The 24,534-nt window shown below is 43.6% G+C and overlaps 1 protein-coding gene across 1 annotated transcript in view; it reads right to left on the reverse strand.

Annotated features, from left to right (window-relative positions):
* Positions 1-10,112: 10,112 nt before the first annotated feature.
* Positions 10,113-24,534, reverse strand: part of LOC149437485 (myelin-oligodendrocyte glycoprotein-like) — a 47,665-nt gene continuing 33,243 nt past the window's right edge. Inside the window, exon 3 of the mRNA XM_089660906.1 lies at positions 10,113-10,538. Within this exon, the coding sequence (XP_089517032.1) occupies positions 10,366-10,538 (173 nt within the window). The 3' untranslated portion in view covers positions 10,113-10,365. The remainder of the gene's footprint in view (positions 10,539-24,534) is intronic.

Genomic DNA, 24,534 nt, shown 5'->3' on the forward strand with positions numbered 1-24,534 from the left:
ACTCAAACAAATGGACATTATCAAGAGGCATATCGATGAGAGACACTTTATTGTTTCATCAAGACATATATTTTATCAATAAGATCATACATAAACTTGGAGATTACTCATACCCAAGTGATTACATCTTCACAGAACAAGACTGCCTCTAGTGGACAGGTAAAGAACCTCCAGAATAAACAGCATTCTTGGCTGTCTAATCGTCAAGTACCATGGGTGGATCTAACAGACAATGGATCTTTACAATATATATATATGCAGGAAAAGTGAAAGGAAGGGACTTCTTTGTGAAAAAAGAAAAAAAAAACTGAACTTTTGAAAAAAACCCTGGGGACTGCAAAAAGCTCAAGAGAAAACGCTTGGAGAAACCCTTAAAGAAAAACTTGGAAAGAACCATGAAAAACTTACTTGAAAAGCTGACAAGAAAACTGCTGATTGGAAATAACATTTATACCAACCTGCTGCTCTACCCAAAGATCTCAGAGAACGCTATATCTGGGAGTGGTGAGATATTGTGGCCAAGTATCAAAACTTTTATTCATTCAAAATCATTAGTAGAACTTTAATATATTTTATGGTGCTGTAGATATATATATACAGGGGTGGACTGACAACTCATAGGGCCCCCGGGCAATAGGGGATCATGGGGCCCTTGTGTCCTTGCCCACACTCAAAAAAGCCTATAAAAAAAAGGTACCAGGGCCATTTCATGGGGCCCCCTACTGACCCCAGGCCCTCGGGCAGTGCCCGAGTGCTCAAATGGTCAGTCTGCATGTATATATAGATCTTGAATGATTACGTCAATATATTGATCTGATTGAACCCTTGAGATTGGATGGTGTATAGGAAGATTGGTGCTGTGCTAAATTGCTGTATTGGGTTGTTTTGATCGTGGAATAGAGTTTTTATTTTTTTCCTCTATATTGGTGTACTGTAATTGTATTGTTTCTTAGAACATATTTGAAATGTTTCAGTTGTATTATATCTAGAATATTTTCCTAATTCTCTTCGGTCACAGGAATTGGAAATTATATACTGAAAACTAACAACTTGCTAAACACTGAAAGTTCAAGGTTTTGTTATTTACTCTGTGATAACATATATTGTGCTTGACCTAGCTGCAATTTATTGTGGGTTATTCTTTGATTGCGTGTAGGAAATACTCATCACCAGTATATTAGTTTGTATTAAAATATATATAAACATTTCTTGTATATAATTAATGTATTTATTAATCAAATTGGTGATATGTGTATATTTGGTAAAGAAATCACATTGGTAAAAGAACTCAAGAAAAATTACAGGGTGGTGATAAATTTGTTGAGGTGTCTATCTTATTGAATAATATGAATTAAGTTATTTGCCATAACGGCTGGAAGCACTGAGTTATAATTATATACGGGAGTCAGACACCGCCCAATTTATTTATAATTAATTATCACAAAAGCACCACAGATCCAAAAGCTCAACTTTAAAATGGTCACTGTCTGAAGGTTCTCCTCATTATATTGAAATAAGGCACAAACCCAGACATTTCCTCCACATGGCCTTCACAAATAAATATTATATCGTCGATATATCTCTCACACCAAATAATAAAATCTTGGTAGGAATAATTACCTCCAAAGATGAGAAGCTTCTTCCGCAACCTATAAGTGACTGAGGGGGAAAAATGTGCCCCCATAAGAGCTTCATATTGTTAGAGGTAATACTCACCAATAAAGAGGAAGAAATTGTAGGTCAGCAGAGAAAATCAATAAGATGGGCATCATAAAGATAACAAAGACTTTGCTGCCGCAAGAAAGCCAGTTCTACATACCCCAAAGTCCAAGAAATTGCAGCTTTCATACTTTACCTGGTCTGAGATATACAGCAAAACTCTAGTGTAATGAAATCACTTCATTCTCCTGCTCAGCCATTGATTTATTGTGGAAAAGGGTATGCACAAGTAAACAGACATCAACAAGGGAACTATGACGTGGTTCACACCATGTGCCGTAAGGACAACGTACCCTCAGCTGACCGCACATGAAATAACTGTGATTAAGTAAACTTACACATGCTTTTTAATCAAACTGCAGCTATTAACATCAGCTTAGCAGATGCTTTATTTATATCAAAAGTCAAATAAAAATAAAAATTACAGTTTAAATTGTTTACACTTTTCTTCATATCTACATTTATATATCATTTATTTATACATAATTTTTACAGACAACATTTATACATCATTTATACATAATTACCACCTGTAAAAAAATAAAATAACAAAACTCTTACTTTAAAAAATACATTTAGCTGCAAACTGTACAAATAGCTTCATATTAACTGCTTGCCAACCACGTAACCCCTATGTGCTGTGGCAGGAACGGTGGGCCTTAATGCATACGCACCGCACATATGTGTCTATAGGGGGTCAAGGTTTCTGTAAGCGCGTGTTCACCGAGTGCTGGCAAGCTGTCACAGTGGTTTCTGTTTAACCGCTTCCTGACCGCCCTGTAGCAAAACTACTGCTACAGGGTGGCAGGGCTACGAAAATTCACATATATATACCTGATTTTGTATTTCCGGGTAGGGGGCACGCTACAGCTGTCGATCACCGGCTCCCGGCCGGAGATTCCCCGCCGGAACCAGGTGATCACCGAGGAACACTGACAGGGGAGAGGTCTGTATGTAAATGATACAGATCTCTCCCCTGTCAGCACCAACATACTGCTTTGTATGGCTCTGCATAGCCGAGCAATACAAAGCAACATGCTTACACAATAAGACACACAAAGACAATATAGTAAAACAGAACATAGCACACAGTTAACCCTTTGATCACCCCAGATAGTAACCCCTTCCTGCCCAGTGCCATTAGTACAGTGTCAGTGCGTAGTCTATCCCACCTCACACCCTAAAGGCCTATCAGAAAGGGTGCAGAAAGGGACTAAATTACTACTAGAATCATCTGGTGGCTAAATTCTATAACTACACAACATTTTTACTATGAATGCCTATATCATAATGCTGCATTATGGGATTGATGAATAGGGACTTGATGCCAATGCTACACCAAAAGAACATGATGTCCCAGGGGCGGACTGACAACTAATGGGGGCCCCGGGCAATAGGGGATCATGGGGCCCCTGTGTCCTTGCCCAAACTCAAAAAAGCCTATGAAAAAGGTACCAGGGGCATCTCATGGGGCCCCCTACTGACACCGGGCCCTCGAGCAGTGCCCGAGTTTCCAAATGGTCAGTCCGCCCCTGTGACGTCCCATTTATTAGTATCCATAACTTGTAGCATATGTTTATAATTTCCATTTTTTTATGGGGGTTTTTTTACAGCAGAAACAAAATTACATTTGTTTAAATGTTTTTAAAACTACACAGCTGTCTTGCCGTGGATTTTAAACAAGAACCCTACTATTCACACAGCTTTTTGTTCAGGGAATTGATGCTACAATGCTATGATTCTACTGGATCGGTACCCCTATGAATTCTAGGGATATGGTGGTTTTTAGTAAATATTGGAAAATCCACAGTAAGGTATTTTGTCCAAACAATTCAGAAAAGGCAGGAAATAATGTATCATTTCCAAAGCGTAAAATCGACTCTATTTTTCAGCACAGGCACACCACCAAGGATTCTCCACTAAAGTGTTCCATCCCCTACAAGGGCTTCATATTTTTTGCTACACATTTAGGCCCATTTGGGGGCAGAATGCACTAGCAGGAGGATCCTGGGTGGTGTGCCTGTGCTTGTGCTAAACAAAGTTGATTTTACCCTTCGGAAGTGGTAAGTGGCTCCAGAACTTTGCTGAATTGCGTGTTTAGAAGGAAGCCCTGGAAGAAAGAGCACCTTCAAGCTGGAGCTGGGAACTGCAGAGGCCTTCATCTTCTTTTGTGATAAAATAAAATGAAGTCTTAGTTGGGGTGGAATGCTTTAGCGGGAGGATCGTGGGTAGAGTGTTTGTGCTTGTGCTAAACAATAAAGTTGATTTTACCCTTCGGAATTGGTAAGTGGCTCCAGAACGTTGCTGAATTGCGTGTTTAGAAGGAACCCCTGGAAGAGAGAGCACCTTCAAGCTGGAGCCGGGAATGGCAAAGGTCTTCTTCTTTCTCGTTAAAATAAAATGAAGTCTTAGTCGGGGTGGAATGTTTTAGCGGGAGGATTATGGGTAGAGTGTTTGTGCTTGTGCGAAACAATAAAGTTGATTTTACCCTTCGGAATTGGTAAGTGGCTCCAGAACTTTGCTGAATTGTGAAAGGGAGGAATGAGCCCTGAAAGAGAGCACCTTCAAGCTGGGAACAGCAGAGCCCTTCATTTTTTTTTGTGTTAAAATAAAATTAGGTCTTAGTCGGGGTGGAATGTTTTAGCGGGAGGATCGTGGGTAGAGTGTTTGTGCTTGTGCTAAACAATAAAGTTGATTTTACCCTTCGGAATTGGTAAGTGGCTCCAGAACTTTGCTGAATTTGCGTGTTTTAGAAGGAATGGGCCCTGAAAGAGAAAGCCCCTTCAGGCTGGAGCTGGGAACTGCAGAGGCCTTCATCTCCTTTTTTATTTAAATAAAATGAAGTCTTAGTTGGGGTGGAATGCTTTAGTGGAAGGATCGTGGGTAAAGTGTTTGTGATTGTGCTGAACAATAAAGTTGATTTTACCCTTCGGAATTGGTAAGTGGCTCCAGAACTCTGCTGAATTGTGTGAGGAAGGAATGAGCCCTGAAAGAGATAGCATCTTCAAGCTGGAGCTGGGGACGGCAGAGGCCTTCATCTTCTTTTGTGTAAAAAAAAAAATAAGCCTCAGTTGGGGGTGGAATGCTTTAGTGGGAGAATCGTGGGTAGAGTGTTTGTGATTGTGCTGAACATAAAAGTTGATTTTATTCTCCGGAAGTGGTATGTGGCTCCAGAACTCTGCTAAACTGTGCATGGACGGAACAGGTCCTGGAGGAGAAGGCACCTTCAAGCTGGAGCTGAGAACTGTGGAGGTCTTCTTTTTTGTTAAAATAATCTTTTGGAAATGATATCAAGGAACTTTCTCTATATAATCAAATGAACCAAAGAAAAAATGGTTCATTTGATTTCTCTATATAATGGAGGAAGGTCTCCTTAAATTGTGCAGCAGAATCCCCTTTTGAGTTGATGTAAGTGGATTCATGCAATGGTTGTCTGGCTGTCTCTTTTATAATTCTCAACACTGAAAACCACTAGATGCACTCCCTTGCAGCTTTACATAGAACCATATATTTCTCATTTTTTTAACAGTTAAGATCTAACGTCTCCATCCTGGTGAGGTTATCACTGCAAATAACCCTATTAACTTAGGAGCAGGGGCGGGCTGACAACTCATGGGGCCCCCGGGCAATAGGGGATCATGGGGCCCCTGTGTCCTTGCCCAAACTCAAAAAAGCCTATGAAAAAGGTACCAGGGACATCTCATGGGGCCTCCTACTGACCCCGGGCCCTCGGGCAGTGCCTGAGTTTCCAAATGGTCAGTTCGCCCCTGCTTAGGAGGTAGAAAGCCTCCACCACTTTAAGGATGATTTTCAATGCTTTATTTTATTTATAAAACATTTGCATAGCCGTTCCTCAGTCATAACCGCATGTACATTTGTTCTGTGGCAAAAGGGAAAAATTAAATATTCTCAGCAGGGCTGGTGCTTCCACTAGGCAAACTAGGCAGCCTCCTAGGGCGCACTGCCACCTAGGGGCGCCTGGGCGCAGCCAGGCCGGCGCTTTCTCAGTGTAGGACACCACCACCTCATGAATGAATCCATGAACTAAGGAAGATGCTGGGTGACTGGGGCCAGTGTAGCAGCCAAGCTGCTGCTCCTTCCAGTGTTCCTCTCAGACTCAGTCCCTTACTGCAAGCCGGCTGGTGGCTGCTGATCACAGTGGAGTTCCAGCCCTTCTCTTCCCATTCATCAGCAGAGGCAGAGCCACAAGACTTTGATGTCTTGTGTCTGAGTGTGACCCGGCCAGAAGTCCATCACAGGTGCAATGTGGCAGTGAGTGATGACATCATCATGTTCCCACAGCCTGCTCTTCTAGTGCCTGCTGATCTGTGTCAGAGTCAGTGGTGGTTTGTTGTGTCGGATCTGTCACTGTGTGGGATCACTCAGTTCAGGTTTTCTCAGTGCGTATGGGCTGCGCTTCCTGCTGTCAGAGTTTTATCTCCCCCATTGTGTGGATCCATCATCCTCCACTCACTGCAACGGTCACCCTGCCACTGCCAGTCACAGATATAGTCCGTCCGTGACACGGATTTGTCTTTAATATTGGTGTCGGTGGCATCTTATGGCAATTATTTTGCACATTAACCACTTCCCGACTGGCCATTTCATATATAAACGGCCGGACGGTGGCAGTGCAGGGTCGGGTGGCCATTTATAAAAGGCCTCCCCGCACCCTGCTTGTGCGCGCTCCCTCGGAGCGCGCAGCACCATGATCCGGTGCCCGCTGTGTCCTCCGGACACAGTGAAACACCGATCATCAGATGGGACCTCTGTATGAGGTCCCGATCATGTGATCACTGATTGGCCAATCAGTGATCACATGCAAAGTAGTAAGCAAGATGTCACTTGTGACATCATTGCTTACTACGTGTGAAATCTGTGAATGATCACAGAGATCACATGGTACAAGGCTATTCACAACAGCCTTGTACCATGTGACAAGCTGTGACCAATCACAGCTCACTCAGTACTTCTCAATGAGTGCAAGAATGCACACAGAGAGAAAGAGAAATGATTGCTTTTACACCCATATAGGATGTAAAAGCAATCAGTGTAAAAAAAAAAAAAAAAAAAAATTTTCATCACCCCCAACAAGTAGTACAGTGTCACCATGGTGACACTGTACTGCTAGGGTGACAGTATGTAAAAAAAATAAAAAATAATAATATAAAAAAATAAAATAAAAATGTAAAAAAAATGTTTAAAAATTATAATTTTTGGTTATAAACTAATTTGGATTTTTTTTTTTTTACTAAAAAGATAACGGAATAAATTTTGGCAAAGATTTATGATGAAATATTATTTATTTGCAAAATTTTATAAAAAAAACACTTTAAAACATTTTTTGGACTTTTTCATTTACATAGCAAAAAAAATAAAAATCCCAGCGGTGAATAAATACCACCAAAATAAAGCTTTATCTGCCTCAAAAAATGGTAAAAAATTCATTTGGGTACAGTGTTGCATGACCGCGCAATTGTCATTCAAAGTGTGATAGTGCTGAAAGCTGAAAATTGCCCTGGTCAGGAAGGGGGTAAAAGTGTCCAGACTGGAAGTGGTTAATATTGGTGCTGGTGGCATCTTATGGCACTTATTTTTGCAAATTAAAAGAAATGTATCAGTTTCATGTTTTGTTGATTTTATATTTTCTAATGTTTTTAAAAATAGTTTTTTTGGGGGGGGACGCAAGTAGCTGGTGCTGCCTAGGGAGCAAAATCATCTAGCACTGGCCATGGTTCTCAGGATATACTCTTTGCAGATTGAATGCGGATGTGAAAAATACTAGATTATGACCCCTAGGTGGAGCTATCATAGAAATAAGTATGTTCCCCAGCGCCATCTAGAGGCCGTAGTGCTTTGTTTCCCTATTCGCATGTTTGGGAATACAGCCAGAGAACATTCAATTTTAATCCATTCAACCAGAATGAATTTGCAATGGACGAACAACTATGCAATTTTGTTTTCATAAATACCCCCCATAATGTCATAGAGGTTACCTTCACCAGGGTGACTCAGTGACAAATGACATTCCAGTGCTTACAACATAAATAGCAAATGGCAACCTATAGCAACAAATACTCCCCCCACCCCCATGACATCATAATGGTGACATAATACCACCAAAATCAACAAAAAGAAGTAAAATATACAACTTAACATCACAAATAAATACCTTTCAATCAATTTTTTTTAAATGTCGCACTGACTTAATTTGTAACATTTCATAAAACTCAATAAAAGATAATTTATATAGATTAAAAAAAAAAAACAATAAAAACACAGGTCTATCCATACCTGGGTCTATCCCTTGAAATCTTCATCCAGCTGCTGTGGGAATTGCAGAGGACTTTTGGAAAGGACACTAGGAAAGGCAGGATAACTGCTAAGCAGGGGCGGACTGACAACTCATGGGGCCCCCGGGCAATAGGGGATCATGGGGCCCCTGTGTCCTTGCCCAAACTCAAAAAAGCCTATGAAACAGGTTCCAGGGGCATCTCATGGGGCCCCCTACTGACCCCGGGCCCTCGGACAGTGCCCGAGTTTCCAAATGGTCAGTCTGCCCCTGCTGCTAAGCCGTATCTTTTTACCAGATGTTCCTGGTAGACAAATTCTTGTCTTGGAAGACTTTTTGTACAAATTTTTGTTTGAAATTCTACTAATGTAAATCCAGTTTAAGAGTGTATGGCCAGCCTAACTGCCAGATCCCCAGGTAAGGAGTAAATCACCTTTATCTGTAGGCACAATTTAAAGTGTTACTAAACCCACAACAGTACAATCAGTCTGTATATACAGGAAAGCATGCTTGTTATACTCACTGTGGAACTTAAGGGGTTAATCCTCCGTATTGTGTAAAAAGGCCATTTGATCCTGTCTTCTCTGCTCCTCCCCTTGTTCAAATGTCCATGTTTTATCTCCTGATAAGACAGACTGGATCTGTAGCCACATGCACATGCTCAGTTTAGTGTGTATTACTAGAGAGGTTTTTTTTATTTTCTTGGGAGAGTGCATGTGATCAGCACAGGGCCAATCAGCACTGTCCAGACAGAGGTCATGGGTCCTGCATCCTCCTAGAGCAGAAAGAAAAAACTCCTTCTACAAGCTTTAACCAGTGCTCTGCTGGACACTGATAGAAGTCACAAGACTGATCTAACTGCTGATGAGAAAAGGTATTTAGCAGTTTATATTTACTAAAATAATTGCATTTGCATGTTGTGTGTACTGTGGGAGACCAAATATAGTGAATGAAGGGTCCGAGTAGACCAGATATAGTGAATGCAGGGTCCAGGGAGACCGGATATAGTGAATGCAGGGTCCGGGGAGACAGGATGTAGTGAATGCAGGGTCCGGGGAGACCAGATATAGTGAATGCAGGGTCTGGGGAGACCAGATATAGTGAATGCAGGGTCCTGGGAGACCAGATATAGTGCATGCGGGGTCCAGGAAGACTGGATATAGTGAATGCAGGGTCCTGGGAGACCAGATATAGTGCATGCGGGGTCCAGGAAGACTGGATATAGTGAATGCAGGGTCTGGGGAGACCAGATATAGGGAATGCAGGGTCCGGGGAGACCAGATATAGGGAATGCAGGGTCCGGGGAGAGCGGATATAGTGAATGCAGGGTCCTGGATTACCAGATATAGTGAATGCGGGGTCCGGGGAGAGCGGATATAGTGAACGCAGGGTCCGGGAAGACCAGATATAGTGAATGCAGGGTCCGGGGAGAGCAGATATAGTGAATGCAGGGTCCGGGGAGAGCAGATATAGTGAATGCAGGGTCCGGGGCAGGGGCGGACTGACCATTTGGAAACTCATGGCACTGCCGGAGGGCCCGGGGTCAGTAGGGGGCCCCATGAGATGCCCCTGGTACCTTTTTCATAGGCTTTTTTGAGTTTGGGCAAGGACACAGGGGCCCCATGATCCCCTATTGCCCGGGGGCCCCATGAGTTGTCAGTCCGCCCCTGGTCTGGGGAGAGCGGATATAGTGAATGCAGGGTCCAGGGAGACCGGATATAGTGAATGCAGGGTCCAGGGAGACCATATATAGTGAATGCAGGGTCCGGGGAGACCAGATATAGTGAATGCAGGGTCCAGGGAGACCATATATAGTGAATGCGGGGTCCGGGGAGACCAGATATAGTGAATGCAGGGTCCAGGGAGAGCGGATATAGTGAATGCAGGGTCCGGGGAGAGCGGATATAGTGAATGCAGGGTCCAGGGAGAGTGGATATAGTGGATGCAGGGTCCGGGGAGAGCAGATATAGTGAATGCAGGGTCCGGGGAGACCAGATATAGTGAATGCAGGGTCCGGGGAGACCAGATATAGTGAATGCAGTAGTGAATGCAGGGTCCAGAGTTTTGTAATACTTTAAATCAAGATGGGATGTTACCCTGGTCAAATAAATTAAATTTTACTTAAAGTCAATTTCCACGTGTATATGTCCGCCACCAACTATGAACATAATTACAGATTACACTCAAAAACAACATTTTTAAAGATCAAGAAAAACATAATACCTTTACACCAAACTGATATCTTAAAAAAAACGTGAAAAGGTCCATTGGTTGTGCATAGGGATTGTGCAAAAATATGTTCCTCAGTTCTTCGATTAAATATTGATTGTTTAGTTCAAGAAAAGTGAGAAAAATCAAAGTTGGATTGGTATTCTTTGGTGTCTACACGTTCCAATGATGCAGTTTTGCTCCTTGCAGGTCATGTAATCTGGTCTGCTGGTCAATAGGCAGGGCAAGGTGGCAAACAATCCAATGATGAGACACAAAAAAAACCAGGATATCACGGAATTCAATGAAATGTAGTCATCTGGAAAACAAGACATCATGATACACATTGATAACCAGATCAGCTTTTCATTGCAGGTTTGTTGTATGATGGGGGAAGGGATTAAGCATGGAAATAATACAAAGTCCCCTCGGCAAAGTACCCTACACCTAAAGCTGCCAATGTGCTAGTAGAATGTCATTAGAAAATGTTCACTTTCAGAACATTAGTTTGATCTTAGGATAGTTGCTGGTGTCCAGTCGATGTTTGTTTTTGAGGAGAAAATTCAAAGGAGCAAGATGAAACATTGTCTCCAAAGAACAAAATTGTAACAATGTAGTTTTGATTTGTGAAATCACATTAATTTCAGGCCCAGATCTATCCTGTCTGATGTGGGGGTGCAGTAAAAATGTCAGTGGGGCAGAGGATGCAAAGTCAGTAAGGCAATGTACAGGGGTCTGCTGGATGGAGGACAGGGGGTCAGCAAAATGTAGAACGGGGGTCAGAGGAATGGAGAACAAGGGGTTATCAGGATGAAGGACAGGGGATCAGTAGGGTAGTGTACATGGGTCAGCAATGTACGAGGTCAGCTGGACAGAGGACAGGGATCAGCAGAACGGAGGACAGGGGGTCAGCAGAACAGAGGAAAGGGGGTCAGCAGGATGGAGGAAAGGTGGTCAGTAGGGCAATGTGCATGAGTCAGCAAGATAGAGGACAGGTGGGTTAGCAGGGCAGAGGATGAGGTCAGCAAGACAGAAGACAGGGGTCAGCAAAACAGAGGACAGTGGACAGCAGAACAGAGGACAGGGGTCAGCAGGACAGGGGTCATAAGGATGGAGGATGGGGGTCAGCAGGATAGAGGACAGGGGGTCAGTAGGGCAGTGCACATGGGTCAGCAAGATGGAGGACAGGGGGGTTAGCAGGGCAGAGGACGAGGTCAGCAGGACAGAGGACAGGGATCAGCAGAACGAAGGACAGAGGGTCAGCAGGACAGGGGTCATCAGGATGGAGGATGGGGGTCAGCAGGACAGAGGACAGGGGGTCAGCAGGATGTAGGACAAGGGGCCAGAAAGATGGAGGACAGGAGGTCAGCAAGGCAGTGTAAAGGGATCGGCAGGGCACAGGGGGTCAAATCCCCCCCATTCCCCCTCTTAACCAAAATCCCCTCAGCTCCTCCTAGCATAAATCCCCCCCTTCCCCCAAATGACCCTTCCCAGCACAAATAGCCCCTCATCTCCCCTCTTCCACAAACCTCCCATCTGAACCCAAGCACAAATGATTGGTCCCACCTGTATGTTCCACCCCCCCCAAAACATACAGGCAGGGAATACGCTACAGAGCCGGAGGAGGTGTGCTGGGCTGTGCTGTTTTCTCCCTCTCCTGTAATAACAGTAATCCTCCATGCAGCAGATGACACAGAATCTCTCTTCATCTGGCTGTACATGCATGGTTTGATTACCAACCCCCTATGTCCTCCAAAGGCTGCCCATGTCCCGGCAGCAGGAAATGTGGATAGGGGGCGGGTAATCAAACCATGCACAGTCCGATCTAATGATCCTCTGTCACCTGCTACATGGAGGATTGTTGTTCTGACAGGAGGAGGAGAGCACAGACTGCACCTCCTCCCCACTCTCCACTCTCTCCTCTCTACTGCAGTGAGTGTTCTTAGACTTTTCACTTTAGTTCCCTGCTCCAGGCTCTTACCCCCCACCCCACCTTGTCCTAGCCATGAGTGCAGGAATGGGGAGAGGAGCTTAGTGGCCGGGCAGATCACGGATGAGCCCCCGGACTGTAACTGAATAGTGAAAGGAGAAGCAGCACAGTGTTAGGCTCATCTCTGTGGCTCTGCTCTCTCCTGTCAGCATATAAACACATGGTAGGCGGCACTGCAGAGCATTCATGCACTATATTGACATTAGTCCATCCAGTTCAACCTGTGTAGGTGTATGAGTGTTTGTAATTACAGTATGTCTCTACCATTTCCCATATCCCTGCATATTGCGCTGACTAGGATGCCCATCAAAGAACATTCTGAAATTACTGACACTCCCTGCTGACCAACTGTGGAAGTGAACTCCACATCCTTACTCATATATATACGGTATATTGCCAAAATTATTGAGCCAGCCCTCCGAAGCATTGGATTCAGGTGTTCCAATCCCCTCCATGGACACAGGTGTATACAATCAAGCCCCTAGGCATGCAGACTGCTTCTACAAACATTGGTGAAAGAATGGGTCGCTCTCAGGAGCTCAGTGACTCCAAGCGTGGTCCCGTGATAGGTGGTCACCTGTGCAATAAGTCCATCCGTGACATTTCCTGGCTACTAAATATTCCACGCTCAACTGTTAGTGGGATTATAACAAAGTGGAAGCAACTGGGAACAACAGCAACTCAGCCACCAAGTGGTAGGCCACGTCACATGACAGAGCGGGGTCAGCGCATGCTGAAGAGCACAGTGCGCAGAAGTCGCCATTTGTCTGCAGAGTCAATAGCTAAAGACCTCCAAACTTGGTGTGGCCTTCAGATTAGCACAACAACAGGGTGTAGAGAGCTTCATGGAATGGGTTTCCATGGCCGAGCAGCTGCATCCAAGCCTTACATCACCAAGTGCAATGCAAAGCGTCGGATGCCGTGGTGTAAAGCACACCGCCACTGGACTCTAGAGCAGTGGAGACGTGTTCTCTGGAGTGACAAAACACGCTTCTCTGTCTGGCAATCTGATGGACGTGTCTGGGTTTGGAGGTTGCCAGGAGAACGGTACTTGCCTGACTGCATTGTGCCACGTGTAAAGTTTGGTGGAGGGGGATTATGGTGTGGGGTTATTTTTCAGGGGTTGGGCTTGGCCCCCTAATTCCAGTGAAAGGAACTCTTAAGGCATCAGCATACCAAGACATTTTGGACAATTTTATGCTTCCAACTTTTTGGGAAGAGTTTGGGGATGGCCCCTACCTGTTCCAACATGACTGCACACCAGTGCACAAAGCAAGGTCCACAAAGACATGGAGGAGACAGTTTGGGGTGGAGGAGCACAGAGTCCTGACCTCAACCCCATAGAACACCTTTGGGATGAATTAGAGCGGAGACTGTGAGCCAGGCCTCCTCCCCCGACATCAGTGCCTAACCTGACAAATGTGCTTCTGGAAGAATGGTCCAACCTTCCCATAGACACCCTCCTAAACCTTGTGGATGACCTTCCCAGAAGAGTTGAAGCTGTTATAGCTGCAAAGGGCGGGGCCAACTCAATATTGAACCCTACGGATTAAGACTGGGGGGCCATTAAAGGGCATGTGCGTGTAAAGGCCGGAGGTCCAATACCTTTGGCAATACAGTGTGTGTGTGTATATATATATATACACACAAAATATGTATTGTAATGTTGGAAGGCTCTGGGTGTCACTGTGGGGGGATTCAAGAGGAAGTTAGAGGACTCTGCAGTAGACTTGGTGACCTTGTAGGGGATGAGGTTCTTGGAGGAAGCAGAGGGCAACTGTAAGGAAGGTGTCTCTCCAGGAAGCTGGGGGCATTGCAGGGGAATTGTGGGAGACTGTAGGGCCCTGAATGGACTGAGGGAACTATACGTGGGGGGGGGGTCTGGAGGCTCTGTAGCAAATTAGGGGGCACTGCAGGGCATTTGGTGGCACCGTGGGAGGTTGGGGGCAAAGTGGGTGCTGAACACTGGGTCTGGGAGCACTGTGGGTGCGTGGGGATCACTATGGGCACTCAAAGGCTCTGTGGTAGGTTAGGGGATCTGCAACTGGCTGGAGGCCCAGAAGAAGATAGCTCTGGCCTGGCAGCAGGCCACAGCCCCGTGGTTGAGAACACTGCTATTGATTGACAGCTCTGAGTTTGTTGGGGCTGCTGACAACACATCCAACATGGTTGCACCCAGCAACAGTCTCCGGGGTTCTGGATGTCTACACAAGGCTTTAATGGGTAATTAATGCACATAAAATACATTTGGAATTGTATCTTATGAATTGGTAATTTTGGGAATATTTTTTTGAAACAAATGGTCTGGCGACACGCTCTTGTTAGGTGCCAAGCAATAAAAGTCCTGAACCACCTGACCTTTGTCACATGTATAAACACTAAAGATCATTTCCTTTAAGCCCTCACGCTCACGGGACGTTTTGATAACGCTGGTAACGTTAGCTGTGCAAAGTCACATTAAAAACTGGAGTTTTTAAGCTTTTATTTGCTTTTTTGCATTAGTGTTTAGCTGCGTTTTCCCGCGTTTGCATTTTTAGGGTTTTTTTTAGCAAAAGAAAAAATTTTTTTTTGTAAAAAAAGTTCAAAAAGGCCGATTTGCGGACGTTTACCACGTTTTACCGCGTTTTGATGTGTTTTTCAGTGTTAAAGCATTTTTACAGTTTTGTTTTTTTTTTCCAGCCAAAAAACGTCCCAGCCAAAAAACCTTAATTACAGTCTATGTGTGTATGGATACATTGTTGTGGTGGTTTATGTAAGGATATATATTATTTATAAAGGGCGTGTCCCTTTCCCTTAGATGAAATATTACAGTGCCTCCAGCCGTTAAAATACGGCAAATATTTAGTAAACCAATAATTTGGACACCTTGATAATTTGATCACCACTTATTATTATACCTTGAATTCTTTTAGCCAATATGATTTCGTACCATACACACAAAATTTGCCTTATAATAGATAAATATAAAAATTTATTTATGTACAAAAATTATATATATATTAACACAAAACGCAAAAGACTGGTGATAAATGAATATTGGTACACACAATCAAAGATATAACCTACCAATGTAAGACACACTAATCATGTCTCTAACTAATTACATCAATCACAAATTTAAATGATATGATATTTATTAAATTTATTAATAATTAATAATTTCGAATATCTCAAAGGTTATATTCTTACATGCCGTGGCCATAGGCCTGCAAGAAGTAAGCCCTTGATATATGATACTCTGGTTATTAATATTCAATAAATTATGAAATATGGAAAAATTTATAATATGGCAATAAACAATTTTTTTAACAGTAACACAGTATCTGACTACATATATCTAACTATCCAATATTGTTGTAATACACTAAGGTAATTTTATGATTCTACACAACAGAGAAAGTAATTAATACAAATCAAATAAACATCTCACCACACCCGGACGTCAGACTAGGCAACTCTCCCGTGGATTTAGCTGGCAGTGGAACGCCTTTAGACTGATATATAGGCAAGTGAGAGATTCAATAGGGGAGAATGTAGGAAGTTATAAGTTTAGAGGTTTAAAGTTTTAGGAAGTTTGAAAAGATGGAAGAGTAGTTATTTCAGCAGAGATCTTCTTCAGATGTCAGGTCTTTCCATGAGGTCTTATGAGGGTTCTTCTTTTTCATGAGGTTTTTTTTTTTATGTTACAGCACATGGGCTTTTTTATATCCACTAGTCCATTGTTCTAAGATACCTTCCCACCAGGCTTCCTGATTGGCTAGTTGAGAAATGTGTGTACATAAGCTATTTCTCACCTGCCCGCCAGGTGGCGGTCATGTATCACAGAACAATGTGAGTATTTGAGATGACTCATACCTTGGGTGGAATCTTCAGGTAATTTCAGGAATAAAATATACGGCTCTATCCAGATATAGCAGTGATCATACCTATGATATTCTAAATAGGGACCATGGAATATAGGTGTATATTCGGTTATTCCTCCTTGAAGTATCATCCTGTTTGTTTCCTGATAAGACATGTAACTAATGCTAGTTTATAATACAACTTACTTCCCATCATCTCAATACTCAAGTTAGTGATATATAGTTCCCATTGCTGAGTATTTAGTGGTGTTTAAAGTCTATGACATCTTATTTATAATCTGTTTTTGTAGTACATTTTTGTAATGATATACAGTGAACTTTTAAACTTAAATGTCCTGAATTTCACCCCTTGGTTTCAGCATCAACATTTCCTCTGTGTAGGGAAAAAATCTCTGTTTGCCTAGCCCTTGTATCGGACTCATGGTAAACAATTGTTAATGCTTTCACCCTTGGTGAACAATAGTAGATAGTAATAGTTTCAGAGGTTTGTTGGTTCATCACACTCTACAGGTTTTGGTTAAGCTTCCAAACAGTTGAGTTCCCGTCTCATTATTGTTGAAATGTTTACAAGTCAGAGTCCTATGTGTTTGACTTTCTGTAGATGCATTCTTCTCACTTCCATATACAAATAGTCCTTGTTGACAGTTTAAACAATCCCATTGTCTTGGAAAAGTCTTAATTCCCTGTTCTCTTCAGTTCTTTCACTAGAATTCTTGAAGGTTTAACCAAGACAAAATTAACTCTTAACATCCGGTTCTGCTGAGCTGTTGGCTATATAACATTATGTCTTGATAAAAGTCATATTTTTGACATGATTCCAAAAGCCCACAACAAAATCCCCCTTTGTTTTTGGGGTACAGGCACGTGTATAGGGGTGTCTGTATCGAAAAACATGAGTGAGGCTTTTGGCTAGGGTGATTGTTCGTCTTCTCCGGTGAAGGGAATGAAATAATAAAAAAAAAATTTCCGATGATAAAATGGCAGCGGTCATGCTGGTTGTTCCTCAACTTGACTCGGCGTCTTTAGATGGACACTTCCGATGACGATCCTGGTCTTGTGATGAGGCCGGCCTGGCCTGACACATCCACCTTGGGGTCCATGGGTCCTCCGCACGACAGGTCTCTTAGACGGTCTCCTAGGCGGGTCTTTTCCTCTGGACTGGCCCTTGGTGGCCTGGGACATCAGGTTATCGTCTCCGGATCGATCTCTGGCATCTGGTCTTTCCCACAGGACATTATAGCTTCCTTCTAGGGTCCGGTCATTGACACCTCCGATCGCCGGTCTGGTCATAGTCTGGGCCTTCCTTTCTAAATTATTAAAATGAACAGTTTGAGTAATGGATATACATAAAATTATGTTACTGGATCCTGTAAGGCAAAAGATGAATTATATGTTTAAAGGAAATTTAATAATGATCTCAATATCTCCAGATAGGAATTGGTGGGTTCAGTCTTCCAACAACTGCAATTGAGACTTCGGATGGCAAGCACGTAATTGATTGATGTGCACCCATCTATCACTGATTTCACCATACCGGGTAACCTGCAATTTATATGCGACCGGAGAGATTTTATCAATGATAGAGAACGGACCTTTCCAAGATGGAAGGAATTTCCGTTCCTTGATCTGGTCTCTTGCAAAGTTGTATAGATAGACCTTGTCACCAATCTCATATTCCTTCTTGGAGGTTTTGAGATCATAGTATGTCTTAGCACTAGTTGCAGCTCTTTCCAAATTTCGCTGGGCAAAGGCAAAAGCATATTGCAGATGTTTACGTAAATCCTCTATGTACTGGTGGGTGGTGGTAGCATTGATCAAATTTTGATCTGTAGTGCGATACAATAAGTGCTGGGGCAGTACCATCCGTCTACCTGTCATCAGTTCAAAAGATGACATTTTTGTAACTGTATTCGGAGTAGCCCTCAACGCCATCAGGACCAGCGGAAGTTTAACATCCCAGTCCTTGCCTGTTTCCTTAACAAATTTCTTAAGGACGTTAACGATGGTCTGATTGTATCGTTCTACACCACCACTAGAGGCTGGCCGATAGGCGATATGCAATTTCCTTTTAACCCCCAAAATTTTCCACAATTTGGCCATCACTTCGCTAGTGAAGTGTGATCCTCTATCAGACTCTATCCTCTGAGGTAAACCAAAACGAGAAAATACATGATTTATTAGCAATGCAGCACATGTCTCGGAGCTGTTATTTGGTGCTGGTATACATTCGACATACTTGGTGAATAAACATGTAACTGTTAACATATACCGATTTCCTCGTGAAGATTTTGTTACGGGCCCAATAAAATCCATCTGAAGGTCTGACCAAGGCATACATATTCCCCTCTTCTGGAGAGGTGCTCTGTGAGTTGGCTTGGTAGGTTGAAATTGGGGACATATTAGGCAACCTTGGCAGTATTCCTTCACATCACGTAACATATGAGGCCAGTAGGCATAATCCCGCAGGATCTCATACGTGATCTTCTCTCCACGATGACCGGAAGTGGGAGCATCATGGGCATGCTGTAGCATCAAACCTCTAAATTTAAGTGGGACGACCCATTGTTGTACGCCACCCTTTGAGGTTCGTATCAACAATCCCTGGTATAAAGAGAATTGGGATTTGGATTTCATTAAGATACGTAAATCCTCCTTCCCACTACATACTTCCTTATTTATGGGATTTTGGTTGGGATCTTCTATATGACTATAAAACAAGCCAATTATTGGGTCTTCTTTTTGGGCAGTAATTAAATCCTCACTAGGAGAATCGTGACTCCACTGTAATGCATTCGGATCACCAGCTGTTCTGGCCTGTTGCCTGGTGACAGCTTCAATCTGTACGGTACCTAAAAATTGGTCAATGTCTATCAGTTCACCGGTGATTGCCCCTTCCTTGGCTAGAGAATCGGCCAGATCGTTCCCTTCTTTCTCGGCACCTAGAACCTTGGAGTGGCCTTTGGTCTTCTTGAAGTGCAGGGTGAGATCATTGGACCTTACCAGTTCATCGATGTGACAAAAGAGCTTACCATGTTTCACGGGTTTGTGATTACTCTTGTTCATGTTGTTTCGCTTCCACCTAGGGAAATACTCCACAAAACTATTCCTGACATAATTGGAATCGGTTATGATGGCACACTCTCTGATGTTGAACTCTATAGCCATCTCAACTGCTCTAAGAATTGCAGTAAGTTCAGCAACCTGACTGCTTTTTGGTCCAAGTTTGTATCCCACAGAAATTGGGGTGACACCTTGGGTCCAAACGATTCCAATACCTGCCACTAGTTGGAGCTGTTCCCCATCCTTGTGATGAAAAGCACAACCATCCACATATACACACGGCAGCTGTTTACAGTATTCTTCATCGTAAACCTTGTAGGGAGAGAACAGTTGTTCTTCCAGAAAGTCAGTGTCCGGGGCCTCCATAACAGGCGTAGTTGCGGAACAATCATGGAGCTCGGCTAGGCCCTGGGCTACTGGACTTTCCTTGTTCTGTTTGTACCGAATTTCAAGAGGCCACCCTTGCAAAGACAAAGTCCAAGCAGTGATGCGGCTATTAGACACATTTCCTCCCTTGATACGTTCACTCTTTAAATACTGTAAAGGCTGGTGTGCCGTTTCAACAATGATTCTCTCTCCCTGAATGTAACTGCGGAAATTCTGTAATGCCCACACGGTGGACAATAGAGCTTTTTCACAGTCACTGAACTTTACTTCAACCGGGGACAAAGTTTTACTGGCATAGGCAATCACCTTACTGACATCATCACGTTTCTGGTAAAGAACAGAACTCATACTTACCTGCGTAAACCCTGTCTCTAGATAGAAATTTTTACCCCCTTCGGGATATCCGAGACACGGCGCTTGTGTGAGACGTTCCTTTAATTCCTTCATGGCGTCCTCCTGTTTCTTACCCCACGACCATTCGACATCCTTCTTCAGTAGGTGAAGCAGTGGCTTGCTTATCTCGGCGTAATTGTCAATAAACTTACGCGAGTAGTTTACCATACCTAGGAATGATCTCAATTCTTTAAGGTTAGTAGGGACTTTACAGTTCAGAACCGCCTCAACTTTCTTCTTTTGTGGGTTCAAACCTTCAGCAGTAACTTCATGGCCTAGGAAGTTTACCTTCGTGCGACACCACTGGGCTTTTTGTAAGGACAGTTTAACTCCTGCGGCTTTTAATTGGCCCAGGACATGCCGAAGTTCTGTAATATGTTTGGTCATATCTGTACTTTTGATCAGGATATCGTCCACATATGCCAACGTCCCCCTTTCGAAGGCGTCTGGCATGGCCTTGTGCATGAACACAGCAAATTCATGTCCGGAATTTATGAATCCGAAAGGCATTCGTACCCAACAATATTGTTGATTCCCAAAACTGAAGGCCAGTTTGTATTGGTCTTCCTCACTCACCTTTATGGTCCAATACCCCTGTGCACAATCCAAAGCTGTGAAAACTTGGGATCCTTGGAGCTGGGCGAGACACTGGTCTATGTATGGGACAGGCCATCCTGACATGTACACACGTTTGTTTAGCTGACGGAGATCAGCGCACAAACGCCATTGTCCATTGGGTTTTAAGATACCCAGGATCGGGTGGTTGTAGGAGCTGTGGATGGGCCTAATTATACCCCTTTCATGTAACTTCCTGATAATCTCAGCTAGAGATTCATAGGAAGCTAATGGTAACCTATACTGTCTTACGAATACTGGTGGGGCATCTGGATCTGTTTGGATCCTAGCGATGTGTAGGTCAGTAGTCCCACAATCGTAAGAATCCTTGGCAAAGATCTCTTGGAATTCAAGGAGAAGCTCTCGGAGCAATTGTCGGTCGAGATCACTGGCACACGCGTCGGCGAGGGCCACCATCTCTTCCACTAACTCCTTGAATCCAGGAAAGCTTTCCGGCTGACCGATCTCATATGCCTCTTCAAGTTTTGTGGTGAGGTCATTGGGTATGTGATGTGTGTGTGTGTTCTCCTGCCATCCAGGTTCTTTGGGGTACTCTTGTTCTTTGATTGGGTGATCAAAGACAATTGATGTCTCTTCGATTCGACAGGTGCCATCTTTAGAATCGAATGGATAAATGGACTCTATGGTGAAAATACCCTCTGGTAATGAATGGAATGTTTGTTCAATTAATTGTTCCTCCGACAAATATTCATCGGGGATGAGTCCAATCACCTGGTTAGTGACCCCAAAGGTATAATATTCAGTCTCTACCGCTAGACCAATAAGGGTCTCTTTGGGTAAGACGATGTCCTGATTGGACAGATTATGGATGTAAATGTACATCGGGGATTGATGTGTGTTGACTAGGGGCGTGTGTGTAATGTTCAGTCCCTCCCCCTGCATTTTATGGGAGAGGCATACCAATGCATCTGACCCCTTCAGTCTATGTCCCTTTTTAACTTGGATGGGGAGTATGAAATTATTTATGCCCTTAGGAATTGTAATCTTTTGGGCTACCTGGACTTCAACAGCATAAGGCATCTGTTGCTGGGATTTTAAAGCTAAGTCCAGATTTTGGTATTTTTCGGGGTCCCCCTTTAGTCGACTCCATAAACAGTCATTAATTAGGTCGACTTGCGTTGCAAAGCGATGTAATATATCGTTGCCAAAATAAATTTTAGTTTGGGGATTATCCAAGACTAGGAACACATGGGTGGCTGTTTTGTTTCCTACAGTGACGTTTAAGAGACACCTAGCCATTGAATTGTGATCATCAGAGTCATCAAGGGAGTCTGAAATCCAATGACGCTGAGGTGTGGAGAAACGGATCATTTCCATTTCGGTCAGGTGTTTTATCAACCCATGGCTTACAAAGCTGTGTTCCTGTCTCAAATCTAGTTTGGCATATTTTGACCTATTAAGACCATTTATCCGGATGGGGATAAACAAGTCGCTGTTAACCCTTTCAATACCTGTCAAGAATTGGGTATGATCTCCCCCTTTTCTTGGTTTATCCTCCTGATGAAAAGATATCGTAAGGATGTCATCTTGGAGGGAAATATCTTTGATTTTATCTTGGGGAATTCTAAAAATGTGTTCCTCATCTCTTCTGATAGGGTTACAGTCATCAGGTTTGATAACCGTTACATCAGGAAGTTGGCTGTTCCTGAAATGGATTTCTAATGATCCAGGCCTTTCTTCCACCAGGTGGCAGTGTTGTCGGGAATGGGGAGTTTTAAGTTTCCCATATTTAATTGGGGTATTTACCTGTGACCACAGGACTTGGTTCACACAATCAACTATGGTGTTCAGCCTTTTTAGGAAGTCCATCCCAATTATCATGTGGTGCTGTGATATGCTAGCAATGATGATGGGGTGTCTCAGTTCCTTATTACCCAGTTTCAGTTTAAGCCAGGCGGTACCCATGACTTGTAAAGGGTCTCCACCTACACCAATCAATGAGCTGTCAAAACTTTTAAGTCTTGGCTTGGTGGGCATGACATTCGCCACTTTGTCAAAATGCTCCTGTGACATGATGGTTGCTTGGGATCCAGTGTCTATTAAGCCGACAATCGAAAGATCACTGGCATCCTGCACCTGCACCGTGGCATAATATCTCCCATCAGATTCAGTCAGCTCACACATGAAATTAGTGTGGTTGAAGATCTGTGGGCCCTTCAATAACATATGACTGGCTCTTATCTCACCGCATGTGGTGGACACATTACCCTTATCCTCCCTGGTGGGATTCTTGGACTGTCTCAAAACAGAAGCACAACTAGAAGTTGGTGCTCCGTCTGGCTTGTCAATCCCGACGACTTCCGATGCCGCGACTATATTAGGGGCAATAGATGGACACTGAAAAACAGGAGAATCATTAATAACCAACAACTGGTCCCCCTTTGCCTGAGAACTAGCTTCTCCATTAGTAGGCGTGTCAGGGACGGGGCACACATCTCCTGTCATTTGACTCAGTGTCCTCCCCTGTTGGTTTAAGGCTTGGTTGCCTGTTAATTCTGTGACCCTTGGTTGGTCACAGGAGCTGCTCCTAAAAAAGGATTGGATGGAAATTGAGTGACAAGCCTGTCCATCTGTTCAGCCATTTTGCTGACCTGTGCCTCTATTTGTCCAATACGCTCAGAGGAGTCATTCTGTTGATTCTCCCTCTTCTTATACTTGCGCTTGTATTTTGGACGAGACTGGTAATGAGACTCAGAGTCAGAACTACTGCTCTGGTCCCGACGCCATTGTTCTCTCTGAGGTTTTGGGGTCTCCCTGTTATTAAAGGGAGCCTGGGGTACTGTATCCCCCCTTTGAGCCTGAGGGTGTTCTTGGCGTGGAGGAAATCTTTGGAAATCGGAGTTTTTATTAAAATTGGGATTCTTATTGTAATTATGGTTCCGGTTGAAATTGGGGTTCCCATAAAAATTCCCATGTTGGTTTTGGCGAGGATAATAGAACCTCTGAGGATACCATTGCCTCCTTTGATTTTCATCACTGTACTGGCCCTTACCATACTTTTTATTCTTCTCACTTCCACTACCGTAGTTCCCTGGCTTTTGCCTATCCTTTCTCACCCACTGGTTTTGGGGTGCAAAGTTATGGACCTCCTTCACTTGCTGGGTTTGAGGTGCAAATCTAGGGGAACCATTGGTTTTACCCCCACGGACTACTTCCGCATATGATTTCTTCTCTGCCTGCACATTTGGATTTGGAGGGGAAACGGTAGTGGCTGCTACTATCTTGGGGCTATTTTTAGGTTCTCTTTTTATCCCGCCCTCACTGGACTGTTGGATCGAGAATAAATAGTCACTCTCTCTCACCAACCAATCAAGAGAGCATCCCTTTCTGTAATCCTTTGCAAGTCCCAATTTTATGTAAGCAGGTAATGCTTCATAGAATAGTGTCTTGAATTCTGGCTGGTTAGGATTGGGATCCTTTTCAGCCAGGAAATAGGCATTTCTGAGGACAGCCAGAAATTCTGCAGGGCTTTGGTGAGGACCACACTTTAAATTGTAGGCCGCAGCCTTGGCAGAGGTTACAGTTTTATAAGGCCCAAATTCCATGTGGCACTTATGTTTAACCTCTCTCCAGGACTGATTGGAATAGGCCCTCAAGGTCTCAAAGAATTGCCGGTATTTCTCCTCAAACACCCATGGCAGCAATTCTATTTTGGTGTGGTCATCTCTAATGCCCAGAATCTCTAACGTCTGTTCATATGTTTTCATGTGTTCGGTGATTTCAAGGGACCCTTTCTTAGAAAACATAGGAACAGTGTCCTTCAGGAACTTAATGACCTTTGGGGTGTCATATCTCCTGAATGACCCCTGGGATTTCCCTTCCTGCCTATATGAAACCTCATATCTTTCTTCAGAGCGCTCTGGAGTGTATCTTGAAAGCTTAGGAGGTGACCTATATTCTGACCCTGACTCACTATCAGATACTTCGCTGTGATGCGGGTATCTCCGCTCATCAGCCTCTGGCTTGACTGGTTTGGTCCGTCTTTG

Source organism: Staurois parvus, unplaced genomic scaffold, assembly GCF_062004578.1.
Source record: "Staurois parvus isolate SC_StPar_1 unplaced genomic scaffold, SC_StPar_1.0 ptg001287l, whole genome shotgun sequence".
Taxonomy (NCBI): Eukaryota; Metazoa; Chordata; class Amphibia; order Anura; family Ranidae; genus Staurois; species Staurois parvus.